This window comes from Aspergillus fischeri, genomic scaffold (genome assembly GCF_000149645.3).
Source record: "Aspergillus fischeri NRRL 181 1099437636264 genomic scaffold, whole genome shotgun sequence".
NCBI classification, from domain to species: domain Eukaryota; kingdom Fungi; phylum Ascomycota; class Eurotiomycetes; order Eurotiales; family Aspergillaceae; genus Aspergillus; species Aspergillus fischeri.
The window spans coordinates 5282536-5296321 of NW_001509762.1; the positions used below are offsets into that span (position 1 = coordinate 5282536).

A 13786-nucleotide genomic window follows, 5' to 3' on the forward strand; every position below is an offset into this window, starting at 1 on the left:
AGATTAGCGCCTCTTCCCACCTCTCCACTACGTATCTCCATCGATCAACACTTCTCGGAGACTCAGTTCTCTTTAACATCGATATCGAGAAGAATGAGCGTATGGACAGATAGATAACTGGTGTCTATTGCAGCCCAATTATCACATTTTACAAATCAGACGCCCCAAGCTTGATTTGGATATGCTCAATTCTATACCGCCAGAACATGTCATGAGGGACAGGAACTCGTCGGACCCATGAGGCTGGCCTTCAGCAAGTCCATTGAAGATAAACGGCTAGAGCAAGTGTTTCTGAGTCCCTGCAGCAACCTTTCCGCTGGCAATATAAGAGATTTGTTTGTCTAGGGCTGTCACTTAATATCCGTCGGTCATACAATCCAGCATATGCAATATACCCGGGGTCTTATACCGCCAGCCTATGCTGGTCGTTAACCATATCATTGCAGTAAAATCTCCTCCAGCCGTCTTCCAACTCTGTCAATTGCATGAAATCTTTAAATCACGAATCGACTCTTGAAGGAGATGCGTATATGCTTACTCAGGTGATAGGAGCTGATTGCGGGGAAGTCAAAGAACGCAGTCCAGGCCACATTCCGGTCCTTTCTGGCTGGGAGTGCTTCTTTGGACAAGTTATACCGGAAACAAAGGCTTATGCAAGGAGCTGCCATGAGTGAACTGAATCCGTTCGTTTGTTTGTTGGCAACACTGTTTTCCGTTTCCGGCGATGAGGAAGATAGGGTTGAAGCAGCCCTGAAGCCGTATATCACGTGCCACAACATTCCTCTTGGAGGCGATCAACATCTGCAGCTGGAAAGACTTCTGCAGGCAGTGTTTTACAAGGGATGGTCCTAGGCAGGTTCTAGAAATGGACAATCATGTGTTTGCTCAGTCTGTGCTCTTCCAGATGCAGTACTCTGCGTGTTGACGATCAACCTATTCAGGAATAGCCCTCTGGTTGAACGAGGACGAACATGGATGCGCTTGACCATCGAATACACTCGAGGGAAGCCGCATTAAGGATCCTCGTTGGTCTATAAGAACCTCAAGGCTTCTTTGATCAGCTTCCCCTCGACATCGTTCAACACCTGCTATCCTTTCTATCAAGCATCTATTGCGTCTGTGATACTCTATACTGATTTCCTTGACCTTCGCAACTTGCACCTTGCCTCAGACTCTTCTAGCACCGTGCTTCAACTCAAATTATCTCTACATCTATTCTCCATCTTCATACATTAAAATCCACAATGCGTGTCTCCGCTCAGCTTATCACCGGCCTGGCCCTCGCCGCCAGCGCCAACGCAAGCCTATACAGAAGAGCACACGAGACATCCACTAGCACCGAAGTAACCACTACCCCAACCGAAAACGCCACCCCCGTCGTCGATCAAGAGGTCTCCGCCACCGAGACCAACACCCCCGCAACAACCGAGAGCGATGAGGTCCCCACCGTTCTCTCCAGCGCGGATGCCCATCCCGCCGAGACGACAAGCATCCCTCTCATCAAGCCCACCGCCGCCGCATCCTCCTCCGCCGCTGCTAGTTCCTCCGCCGCCGGCATCTCGACTGCCGCGCGTCCCAAGGCTACTGGCACTGGCGACTACGTTGGTCTCGTTGATCCCAGCGAGGAGTCGAGCACCAGTCGCGGCCACAGCAGTGGCAGCCACAGTGACAGCGGCGGCAGCAGCAGCAGCAGCAGCAGCAGCAATGACGACGCTGAAGAAAGCGCTAAACCCACCACGGCCCGTCATACCAACCCGGGCTCCACCCTCGTGGTGCCTGGCCTCGCTGCTCTAGGTAGTCTTGCCATTGGCTTGATGGTTCTCGTTTGAGCGGATGTCGTTGACATTAGTTGACACGATGTCGGCGGGTAGATGAAGGGATCAGCTATGATGTTATTAATATGAGGTGTTGGTTTAGCTATGGGCCAATCTGTTGGACAATCATACGTGGCGTCAGGGATCTATGTAAAACAATTCAAATTAATCATTAATCAATTCGAGATCAAAGTCCAGCTTTTCTCTACATGAACAACCATGATTCTGACAAAACTGCAAGACACATGTACTTATGGTGTCAATGACAATGACTTTTCTCTAGATGCAGCTCGAAGATCACGACGTAGAAACCCAATTCACCCACTGGCACGAACAACCCCCCGTCCCACCATCAACTCCATCCTGCATTGCGACCTCGTCCGACGAGGAGGTGAGGTTGAATATACCCGGCGCAGGGTTGACCAGTTTCCCACCGAACCCCCTGTCCTCAATCTGCAGTTTCTTCTCCGTCGAGTTGACACGTTGGTTCTCCTCCATTGCGTAGCAGTACACCATTTTCTCCTTCGCGACACCGCCGTGTCGGTCCACTGTGATGGTCACCGGGTACGGGAATGACCCCGGCCGGACGAAGTCCGTGGCGGAGGAGGACGCAGTTGGGCTGCTGGTCCCTGAGGCGGGGGAGGTAGATGACAGGAAAGACAGGGTGGGTGTGGTACTAGGACTAGCGCTAGCGCTAGGACTACTGCGGAGGAGCGTCTTGCGCGCGCGACTCGGCTGCGTCCAGATCTGCACGAGGAAGCGAGTCTGTGCCCATGTGCAGCGGACGCGGGCGTCAGTCTCGCTGGCACCGCCGTTGGCGTCTGCGGCGGAGTTGTCTGTTGTGCTGCCGTTGAGGGGGGCAAGGGTCTCGAGGAAGATGGACCGGTCGAAGTACGTGTAGAAGCCGTAGTGTTCTGTGTCCTGGCCCCGGTTATAAAGGCGTACGGGTTGGGATTCAGGGAGTGGATAGAGGGTAGTGGCTGCGGCTGTGCCATCGGAGTTGAGATCGGGAGATGGGATGAGGGACTCGATGTCTGGGAAGGAGCTGTTGGATCGGCGGGATAGTCGGGATGAACGGAGGGAGGCGGTCGAGAGGATGGTGATGAAGAAGGGGGTCTCTTCACCTGCGTAGGGGATGGCGTTCTGTTCAGTCGTATTGCCCAGGAAGGTCTGGTCTTTGATACTCGGGGGAGATGGCGATGGGTTGAATGATCCATTCATATCTCTGGTCTTGTGGCTTGAAGTGGAGGCAACCGTTGTGCTGTTCGCATAGGTCCCGTTACGGAATCGTATTTCGACTCGGAAGCTGGGCTGATTCGGCGCGTACGGCTTGTTGCCTGACTGCTGTTCCGGCGGCAGAGCGCAGCTCCAGAGTGTAGATGGAGTGATGCATCCTGAATTTTGGGTCTGTGGCTCTGAGCCTGCGATTGTCGCAATGCCAGTCGGCATCGGTGGATAGCCGGTCAAATTGAGCCACTGCGACTGAACAGGTGTGCCATCCCCTTTCCTGGTCAGCATGACCGCCAGGATAACAGCAACTACCACAATCAGGACAAAAAAGGTCGTGATCGCCATATACCACCGACGTTTCAGGCGGCCTTCTCTTCCCGGCCTGCCGAAGCAGCCTTTGTTACTGAAACAACCTCTGCCTCGCCAGAGTCCACCGGCTTTCCTGCCAATAGCATCCTCCTTTTCCAGTCTTCGTCGTCGCGTTTCAATCCTCTCCCTTTCGAACCAAGGGTGCGTCATCTGCTCCTGAGTGATGGGGGCAGGGTCTATACGAGGCGGCAGTGTAGGAGACGCGCTGCGATGGGCGGTATAGACTGGAGCTGGTCCAGAAGCTATCTCGGTCAATGGAATTGAACCACTCCTCGCTGTTGCTTGCTGTAGACCAGGAGACGTGGCATCGGGTGTTTGTGGTTGGGGATGCCCGCCTCCGCCATGATTCTGAGGTGGTACAACAATATATTGAGGGATGATCCTCTCCTGCGGAGCTCCAGAGGCCGGTGGTCGAGGTTCAGATGGTTGGATGTTAATGTTTGTGGCCGCAGGACCGATAGTGTTCGTTGGTTGGAAAATGAGGTGAGAGGCTTGTTTCTCCGGTCGATCACCTGCACAGACAGGAGGCTCTCTCTCGATGGGTTCTGGCTCAGGAGAATGGCCTCTTGATTCTTTTGGTGTGTCCTCCTCCAGATACTTCTTTCCCGTGTTTGAAATCAAAGGAGACGCAGGTTGGTCATCCACAGCGGTGGTCCCGGATATCGTACGAGCGCCAGATTGCGAGGCGCTCTCAAAAGGATTCACAGGAGCTAATTGAGACACATCGCCTTCCACGTCGATAAGGAGATTCTTCTCGTTATTCTCTGATTCGGCAATAGAGCCGGCAAGCAGAACCGGGATCCTATCCTTTGGCGTGATGGAACAAACATGGTTGATGCATTCGAAATACGGCCTTCCGCTGAATAGCTCGTGGGCACAGGCCTGGTAGTATTCAGCAGCTGCGCCCTGGATCGACTCCCCCTGGAACATCATCTCGGCTGTGTTCTTCTCATCGGTGGTATAGACATCCGCGAAGGGGTTAGCATCACCCTCTTGCCAATTGGTCACTTCGCCTCTAGCAGCAACGGTGGTCTCGGGGGTATCTGGCGAAAAGTACGAGACTTCCTTCTCCCACCACTCATCGCTTGACACCGTCGAGTTCATGAGGAGCGTCGGCATGGGGGGCCGCTCCGTTCTGGTCGGTGTTGATCTACTGGCTATCGTGCTCGACCGTCCCAGCATAGGCGACAGGAGGTAAGTCCACCAGCCCTGGGATTGGTGTCGATTGGTCTCCGTCATCACACTCAGTCGATCCAGCCCTCTCTTCGAGCTCTCCGTGGAGAAAGAACGAGCACGCAGTCCCTGTCGTGGACCATCTTCTTCCTCAAACACCGTACCAGTTGAGAATGAGCGTTGCTTCCTTGTTGATAGGACAGACTCCCGTCGAGACACGTCGGGCTGATTCCCCTTCTCCTCGAAATGGGACGCCGGTATGGCCGGAACTGGTGGAATCACAGGCCTGCCACTTCCAGTGAATGACGTGCGCTGAGAATAGATACTGGAGGTGGCTCTGGCACGATGAAACTCTGGGGCAAGTCCTTGCCAGAAACCCTCGTCTTTTGCAGGCGTTACAACAATCGAAGGCGTCATAGGCGTACGCTGGCTTCCAGCACTGTCCAGTCCCTTTCTTCCGTCATCCTGAGACTGCGACGACTCCTCGAACGGTACCGTATACCCGATCATGATGGGCCGATCAGAAGGCGACAGCTCGTCCTTATACTTCTTCTTCTTCTTCTTCGGCGACGTTGTACTCTCCGACGTGAGCCAGGACAATCGCCTCCTCCCCGGCTCAGAAGTCTCGTCAGGTAGTCGCTGGAAGCCTTGAGCCGTCCCGTTCTTCAAGATGCCTCTGATCTTCTGCGAGGCCCACTCCCTCTCACGAACTTTTGACAACACCTTCAGATCATTCAGATCCACAAAGGCAGCACCGGCGGCCCCAGGTTGTATCTTGGGAACTCCAATCGGGAGATCCGTGATCAAGTTCAACCCCTTGGGTTTACCCCCCTGCGCCGGTCTCCGCACAGTATCAAACACACCGATCTCGCGTTCAACCAAACGATCTCGCCCCGTGCCTGTGGATTCTGCTTTAAGGAACGGGTTCTTGTCCGACACTTTGGTCAGGTAGTCGAAGGGACGACTCCGTTCCATCTCTCTGTCTTCATCTGAGGACGCAGCCGGGCTGGAGATCTCCTCAGTGATCGGGGATGATAGTGGAAAATTTGGGACTTGGGGAATCTGCAGCTGCATTTCTGGCCTTTTCGGTTGAGGAGCCATCTCCTCTCTTGACTGTACGAAAGCGTGTTAGACTTGAGCGCCTCTGTTTCAGTATATGTTTCTGCAGTCCCACGACATACCAGGACAGACTTGAAGCCTTAATAGCAAGCCAGTACGTTGTAGGACAAAATCCGCAGGAGTCTTCAGAGGAAAAGCAGGAAGTTCTTCTGGACCGGATCCGACAAAGTAATTCGAGAGTATAAGAGACTGAACAAAGCACATGCAAGAAACCAGTGAATAAAAAGAGACTATAACCACTGAATGAAACAACGCAACAATGAATCCGCTATTGTTCTCATCACACGGAAACAATGAAGAGATGCCGCAGATATGAAAGAGAAAGTAAAAGTACCCCAAAGCAAACAAATAGACGGTCAAGTACCCTGCAAGAACAAGCCGGACGGATGCGTGAAAGAAAAAGAAGACCAGAACGCAAGAAACTCTGCAGAAATGAATAGCTACCTTACTAGCGATGGTTCTAGAGCCCATGCTTCAGGTACCTACCTGCCCACCACACCAATGAAGCATTGTGTTGACCTCGTCCTGCATCAACACACGACGCAGGCAAATCTCCGAGCTCCATAGCTGCTACAGTGACTGTTGCATTTTGCCGGTCCAAATCTCTTGATTGGACTGAGGTCGACTACTAGATTCTGCAGGATGAGGTTGAAGATGGGATTTCAACGATATCATTGGGTCGCTGGGTGTCCTGACGAAGCTGTAGCCGCCCTGCACTCGACTCTGGCCGGGCGCTTAGAGAGAAGGAATGGCACGGTTATTAGGAGGCAAGAGTGCCAATCAGAAGCAGATTGTCCAAAAATAGAGCCAGGAACCGGTTTGATTTTATTCGCAGAGAGACTGAGTCTGCCAGAGGATGGCGTAATATACCCAGACTCGTCGTCCTGGAGTCTGTTTATTTCCGGAATACTCTTGTCCTACATCTCACACCTTATACAAAACACCCGACGAGGGCTTCATGTTGCTATTTTGAAAACTGTAAATTTTATTCTGTTTCAACAGATCATACAGAAACATCGTCAACCCCATTGGTCGAGTTCTTTGACGGATAGAAAGATGCCATCAAATGTATCCCATACCCAAAATCAATTGCTCTTGGCGAATCCCATCTCCCATGCAGAACGAAGTAAACATGTCATGATGCAAGAAAATAGGACACATCAATAGAGACAAGCGAGAATAGAGAAAGTCGGAGCGTGCAAAAAACAGTGGTCCGTCGTTGTAACACATACACATCCTCACACAATATTTGAAAAACTATATCATGAGATCAGAGAACGAAAATAAGAATGATGATCGGGGTATGAATTGCCCTGGGCAAAAGTGATAGAACAAAAGGCCAAACAGACAAAGTCTCGCTCAGAACAAGATACACCACCCGAATGAGATCTACAGGCGAGTAACATACCGTTTCAGATCTAGGGCCCAGAGTCGGAAGAAAAAGAAAATATCAAAAGTATGTAGCTGCACACGAGACAAAATTGCCGCTATGTTGAAGGTGGGTGAGGCGGAGGTATCAAAATTCAAATCAAGGGCCTTGCTAGGATGCCAGACTACCGACGGTCGTCGGTATATTGCACTCCCTGCATCGGAGCAACGGGGCCGTTCACCAGGGGAGGCAATGTGCGTGGTTGATCTTGCATCATTGTAGAGGAATTAGGGCCATAATTAGAGAAGGCCGGACCAGGGCCATGCGACTGTCCATTGGCCTGTGGTCCGTTCATTGGGTGGTGCTCGAATATTGATGGAGGCCGTGAATGTTGGTGTGCTTGTTGTTGCTGATTCAGCTGAGCTCGCATCTCTTCAACCTCGCTCCTCAACACGTCGTTTTCACGACGGGCATTACTTAACATCTTCTCCAGCTGTCCAATGTACTCGATCGCTAGACGAAAGTCAGTATAAAGGCGATCAAAGAAGCGGTGACAAAACCAGTACCTCTTGTCAGGGTTTCCCATTTGCTGGATTTGTTGTTTTGGCTCTGAGGTAACCGCATGCGCAGTGCCTCGAAGCAGTCCTTCATCTCACTGCGACGTTTGCGCTCCGCTAACTTGTGAGTTACTCGCAGCTCGGGCGTGCGGCTGTACGGAGTACTGCTGGTCGGCGGCTCTGGGTCTCCGATGAGATCGCGTACTTGTTTGTGCTGCAGAGTATGGTGGTGGACATTCTGAGGGAGTTCTAGAGGGCAGTCAGCAAAGTTGTTTACAAGCTAGAATTGCACTATCAGAGAACAAAAAGTGTAAGCCTACCATGTTGGCCACGAGGCAATCGCGCATCCGAGTAGATACTACTGGCCAATGATTCGGCGGTGCTTCCCTTCCTTGAGAATGGATGCTGAGATTTATCGTTTGTGGAAGACATCGAATTTGATCGCGCAACATCCGGGTCGGGAAAGGCATAGGCAAGACCGGCGGTAGGCGTCTCTGCAGCATAAATTTCGGAGCGAGGATTTGATGAAATCGCGGGAGCAGTGCGGCCAGCCGCAAAGCTACGGTGCTCTCCGGCTCGTGGGCCAAGGGGAGAGAGGGGCTGGCTCCCGGAGTAGCGGGGTCCTCGGTATGAATTGTTCATATTTACGTCCATGGAAATTCCACGTTCCCTCTGCAATCCTGACACAATTGATGTCTGGGAGGCGTTTGTGCTGTGGTAAGGAGAGGCGGGATTGATGGCCAGGGAGCTGATTCCCTGATTCATCCTACTATCAACACTGCTGCGCCGCGATTCGGGTGGCTCAGCAATGCTGCCGCGTTGAGAAGGAGCGTCGAAATTCTGGTTGAGGGATGGAAGGGCTGGATTCGTCTGGGAGCCAAAATTGGGGGACGGATGAGCGCCGGCAGAAGAAGGGGTATTCGTGTTCGAGTGGTCATTCGGGTAGGGAGATCGCTCGGAGATAGAACCACGATTCGGGGACGGATGAGAGGAAGTGAGGAACGATAGAGAGGGATAATTGCCGGTTCCGTTTGTGGCCGTGGAGTAGGTGGACGACCCTGGTAGGTTGTCAGTCCCTGACATGGCAGATGTAGAACAACTAATCATACTTGTGCTTTGAGGCATAGACCAGTTTCCCGAGTCGCGTTCTATCGTGTTCAACGAGGCGTTCCCTGGCGACTTCTCTGCGGGAAGAGGTATATTGCTGGCCATACTTGCGGTGAGAGTTGAAATCGAGGGTAATGTTTGCGCAGAAGAGGCCGGAGCATTCTGCGGCCCTGTTGTGGTAGGTTCCCACGGTCGATGGGCGAGAGTGGTTTCCATGGCAGAGGACGAGAGGTTTCGAGTGGTGATAATGGCGAAAATTCGTGGTTATTCCGATGATGGCTTATAAGGTGTGATACGTCACGTTGCTTAAACTATTTCATAATCCGGGCGACAGGTCACGTAAACACTCGATGGCTGGAGGGCAGGAATTATATAGTCCCAGAACGAAGAAGGAGCAGTGAAGTCAATGTGCTAGCGATTGTCGTCGCAGCGAAGGATAGAGAGAATCCGAATGCGACGGGAACTGTTTCACGCTCGGTGTATCGAAGAATGCCAGTCACGCTGCCAAGGTAGAAGAGAGTCCCTCGCGAGGCTAATTCAGAACGATGACGGTCGCAATCCGCATATCAGCTTCCAATTTATGATAACAATTCAAGTGATCACGATTGGTGAAGTTCGGGTCTCCTTAAAACGCAGCCCGCTCGTCGATGCGACTTGGGGGCGTTTTTTCAGTTGGCGCAATCCCAGGGCTCGGTCGACACGGACGGAAAAAAAGGGCGCAGCGCAATCGAAACCACACGAAGAAGATTTTCGCACTGCGCAAGACTGCGAAGTTCAAGTCGAACAGAAGAAGAAACAAGGAGATTGTCGAACGGGTGGTTGCGTGCAGGCGGGCCCGTCGTTTGTGGTCAGAGCGATGCTCTAAGTGGTCGGCGGGAAGGACGAGAGGTGGAGGACAGTGGCAGAATGGCCGGATCTCAGTAGTACAGTCGAGACCACCGGCGCACCAACGAAGGGAACAAAGAAAAGCAGAAAACGACGCTAGACTCGTATACTCGGGCAATATTCCTCTCTGAATAAGTCAGAGTCGCGTCAGTTTGGATCGACAGAATTTGCCAGAGAAAAAAGGTAGTAACCAATAATAAGGACAGTGGGAAGGGCAGCACGATCTTCAAGCAATCGATCGCACAAGAGCTTACCAGTTGCGAAAAGCACAGCGTGCTCGGAACGTCGGGAGGCGTGGTGAAACGTGGCACAGGGGAGGTTTTGCAAGGCGAATGACGATAAACAATTGGGCAGGAAGAGCGAAGTAGGGCCAGATCGGTTGTAGAACTCTTTACCAGACCCTGTCCGTAGACACAAACCGGGTGGATGCGAAGAGCAAATACTTTTGACGAGGAAGAGAGGAGAGAGACAAGGTAGCGAAGGCGGGAATTGTCGTCGTTCTGGACTTTAACAGACTGCCTTGACCCGAGAAAAAGGGCAAGCAGTAAAATGGGGACACCTGGGAAACTTGGCTCTCTCCTCGTGTCTTGATAGTTTAGACTTGGGAGTCGGGACTTGGGAGAGGATTGGGGCGAGCCTAGCAGCGGGAACTATCGATCAATGCTCGGGCTAGAGCGTTTCGAACTTCGTATGGGCACCGCAAAGAGGAAATGAGACAAGAAGGATTCTAAACTCTGAAGAAACGGGGAGAAAAGGAAGGGCTGGAAATTTTTGGCTCTGGTAGCCACGAGTTCTCGTTGAGACGGCCGAAAAAGCGGGGAACTGGCAGAAGGGATTGCTAATAAATGAGATGTATATAATTTATGTTATGAAACGAGGAAAGAAGAATGGGATAAATGGTAGGGGAAATGGATAGCGCTGCTGTGTGGTAAGTAGTACTTTGGATATTAGCAGTCGTACTAAAGACAAGACTTGTGGAAGAGTAGGGTGAAGACCTCGTGGCGTAGTGATGGATGGGGAAGAGGAGTATGTATGGGGTAGTATGCAGTGGCAGCGGCTGCAGCAGTGGTGGGACTCTATTACTACGTGGTAGCCATAATAATCGCAATAATCATAAGGAAGACACCACAAGCAAGGAGAGAATGAAAGGGAATGACGAGATCGAATAATCCATCAGATAGCATCATTCATTCCTTTGGAATGCAAGCTCCCTTCCCACACACACAAGTCACATCCTACCAAGTCTCTACATTCTATTGTATGATGCACATGAATCTATCTATCTTCTTTCTTTCCTCTTTCCTCTCAGATTGGCGCCTATTGCTATGCATTATAATCCAATGGAAGTTCCAAACCCGCTTCTGGGATATCATGACAAATATTTGGCTCAAAAAGTAGAACAGCAAGCCTGATGTCTTGGCATTATTGCGCGTAACGGTGTATTTAAAAGGGTCCATTGGGCCCTGTCACCAGCGATCAAGTGCATAAGATTTCGTACAGGAACGAGTATTATCTGCCAAGATGGCTGTAATCAACCATGAATATTCTGAGTAGCTAGCTCGTACAAGAACATATCAAATAATAGCTAGTGGTCTATCTGATGAAGATAGAGTCCCGCAATCAGAAACCTTCGTGGGGCTAGCCAAGCAATGGATGTGCACTAATCCTGCGAGCAACGAGGAACCCACAGCCACGAGGTAACCGCCTCTGCTGGGTTGGCAATGACAATCGAGGCCCTTTGGGTTTCTGCTGTTTCTGAGAATTTGCCATTGAATTGGCTGGGCATGCCATGACCAAATACTGGCGTTTGAGTGAGGTGTGTGATCAAATGTCACGGAAAATTGCCGACTAACCCTATCTAGATCCTAGGTGCTTACCCTAGGTGATTAGGCGATGCATGGATAACTAACTAGATCAAGGAGACTAATGAATTCTGATCATGTTCTATATATTCTGTTGCCTGTAATTACCCTCTAACCTAGGCTGTGTAGATAGCAAAGACCCATTGCTGGTATCAGGACCACCATGCAGAATAAGTCTACTACGTATAAATTGTTCGCAAAACGAGGACTGGAGCTTGCCTGACTTAGGCAATTGTGGAAGCTGTCTTAGGCAATTCTCACGTAGATCTTACGGCACCCACCTTGCAGTCCCGCATCCATGAAGGGAGTCGTCGGTTTGGGTGCTGGCTGACTTGCCCCACCTCCATCTCTGCGGGACTCTGCGGAGACGATGAACAGCGGGTTTTGAAGCTCTATTTAAAGTCTCTTCAGTCAACAGTTCAGGCCATTCTTCATGAGAACAGTGACGGTTGAAATATTAACTGCCTTGACTTCAAATATGAACTGGTGAAGCTGCAAACTCGATCTAAGCAACTGACATCGGCGAGCTGCCCCACCACACACACCACACCTAAACTGCTCTAGAGACCATGAGGGATCCAAAGTCCGAGATCCATAGAACGGAAAAAGTCTAGTCTGTCTTAAAGAGAGTCTTTCCGTCGAGGTCAGCAGGGTCCCAAGTCAGCTTAGCTAGTCCGGGAAGTGGGGCCCATCAAGGATTGACTGAGTGACTGACTGAGTCGATGCAACCTAGTGGACTACAGGACGATAGAACCTGCACACCCAGTGAAGTCCCATGGCCTTGTCGCCTTGAAGAATTTCGGCAACCGGCCCATAGAAGCGGGTTGGCAGCACGTTGTTGAAGTGATTCCTATTATTTGAACAGTCTATCGGGTCTCTTCAAAGAAGACTGCAGCTTTGGTAGATCGTATGTGCTTTGCAACTGCGACAATTACATCATGAACTTGAGTCAATGCATTACTGGAATTCAGGTTGAGGATCACCTATATCCCTATTACCAGAGACTTGATTTTTTGCATAATCCGGAATAAATTGCATCGGCAAAAATTTAACCGTTTGTGCAGCATAAAATCAAGGACCTGCTCAGTCCGCATGAGTCTATGACACATGAGCTCCCAAGTCGCTTAATACCCTATGAATCTATGTATTTCTCTTCCCAGTGAAAGACAAGTATTTGAGGATGAGATGCGAAACTTGATGCTAGCCTGATCAACAGGTCACTGACCACTGACCATCTATCTTCTGCTTACCTCGAGCTAGAGAATTAGCGCTCCGTCGCGCTTTCACGTGGCTACAGTGAACGATCGCCCTCAGGGGTCCCATGCTTTGCGAACTGCCCTAAACGGTCTAGTGGGGGCACGATCAAATCCGTGGCAAGTGTGCTGGGCGGTGGTATTTGCCCTGGAGAAGAAGAATGGTCCGTCCTTCTCCTTGCAGATCAAAAACTTTGTCAAGTACATTTTCAACGCTATGGAATTACGGTTGGAGGCAAACGTGATTGATCCCCTGATTAATTTTTTTTTCCCTTTTTTTTCTTCATACAGTGGAAGCGTATTATAATCGTTATGGTTTCTTGGACCAAGGCTGAGTGCTGAGTGCTAAGGTAGTGATGAGTGATGACTGGTGATGGTGACAGCGGCATAAAACGCCGAGGGATGCACCAGCGACCGGGGGGAAGGACCAGCTGCCAGACAAGTCTCGAGGTGCGGCTGCTTGCGGGTGGCTTGAGCAGTGTGGACATCATGGAAACATGAGATCGTGGCAGTTTCTTCCTCAATTCTGTTTTGGATCTCTCTCTCTTCATTTTCCGCTTCATTCTTTGGCTTACGCGGTAGGACTCTAGGTTGGTAAGAGTGACAGTGGCACATGTTTTGACTTTCCAGCAACGTACAGACACATGGCGACCATGGTGGAATGATCGCCGCTAAGGAAAGCCGTCTGAGTCTGGGCATTCGAGTATTGGACGTTGGACTCGTATTGGCGCAGCCACTCGGCTTCTGTCCTCCGATATTCCAATTCATTAGTATTCATTATTATTGACTCTACATTAGTGAATCAATTCCATGTAATAGAGTCTTTCCTTCCATGGGAGACTGTCTAGACATGCCCTGCCGGGATGGAATGCGACCATCACCATGCATTCTTGGGCACATGTGGATCACATATGGGATGGATTTCTGCCTCGGGCTGATGCATGTTTTCTGCGACAATAAACGCCCTGCTTGATTTACCATCAGCAATATTACAGTCAAGTTACGGCACGTACGGCAACTTATTCATGAGTTCAAGCCTGGACACTCC

The 13786-nt window shown here is 50.8% G+C and overlaps 3 protein-coding genes across 3 annotated transcripts, besides 3 other annotated features; 1 reads left to right on the top strand and 2 right to left on the bottom strand.

Annotated features, from left to right (window-relative positions):
- Window positions 1-1244: 1244 nt before the first annotated feature.
- NFIA_090010 (uncharacterized protein) lies at window positions 1245-1829 on the top strand (the record flags this gene model as incomplete). Its single annotated transcript, XM_001260939.1, has 1 exon — window positions 1245-1829. The coding sequence occupies one exon, from the start codon at window positions 1245-1247 to the stop codon at window positions 1827-1829; it is 585 nt and encodes a 194-aa protein (XP_001260940.1).
- Window positions 1507-1570: a microsatellite.
- Window positions 1632-1704: a microsatellite.
- Window positions 1678-1703: a microsatellite.
- A 282-nt stretch (window positions 1830-2111) lies between the features above and the next one.
- Window positions 2112-5687, bottom strand: NFIA_090020 (uncharacterized protein; the record flags this gene model as incomplete). The annotated part of the gene is made up of 1 exon (XM_001260940.1): window positions 2112-5687. The coding sequence occupies one exon, from the start codon at window positions 5685-5687 to the stop codon at window positions 2112-2114; it is 3576 nt and encodes a 1191-aa protein (XP_001260941.1).
- A 1571-nt stretch (window positions 5688-7258) lies between these two features.
- NFIA_090030 (putative HLH transcription factor (Hpa3)) lies at window positions 7259-8954 on the bottom strand (the record flags this gene model as incomplete). Its single annotated transcript, XM_001260941.1, has 4 exons — window positions 7259-7587; window positions 7641-7880; window positions 7952-8689; window positions 8741-8954. The coding sequence occupies 4 exons, from the start codon at window positions 8952-8954 to the stop codon at window positions 7259-7261; spliced, it is 1521 nt and encodes a 506-aa protein (XP_001260942.1).
- Window positions 8955-13786: the final 4832 nt, after the last annotated feature.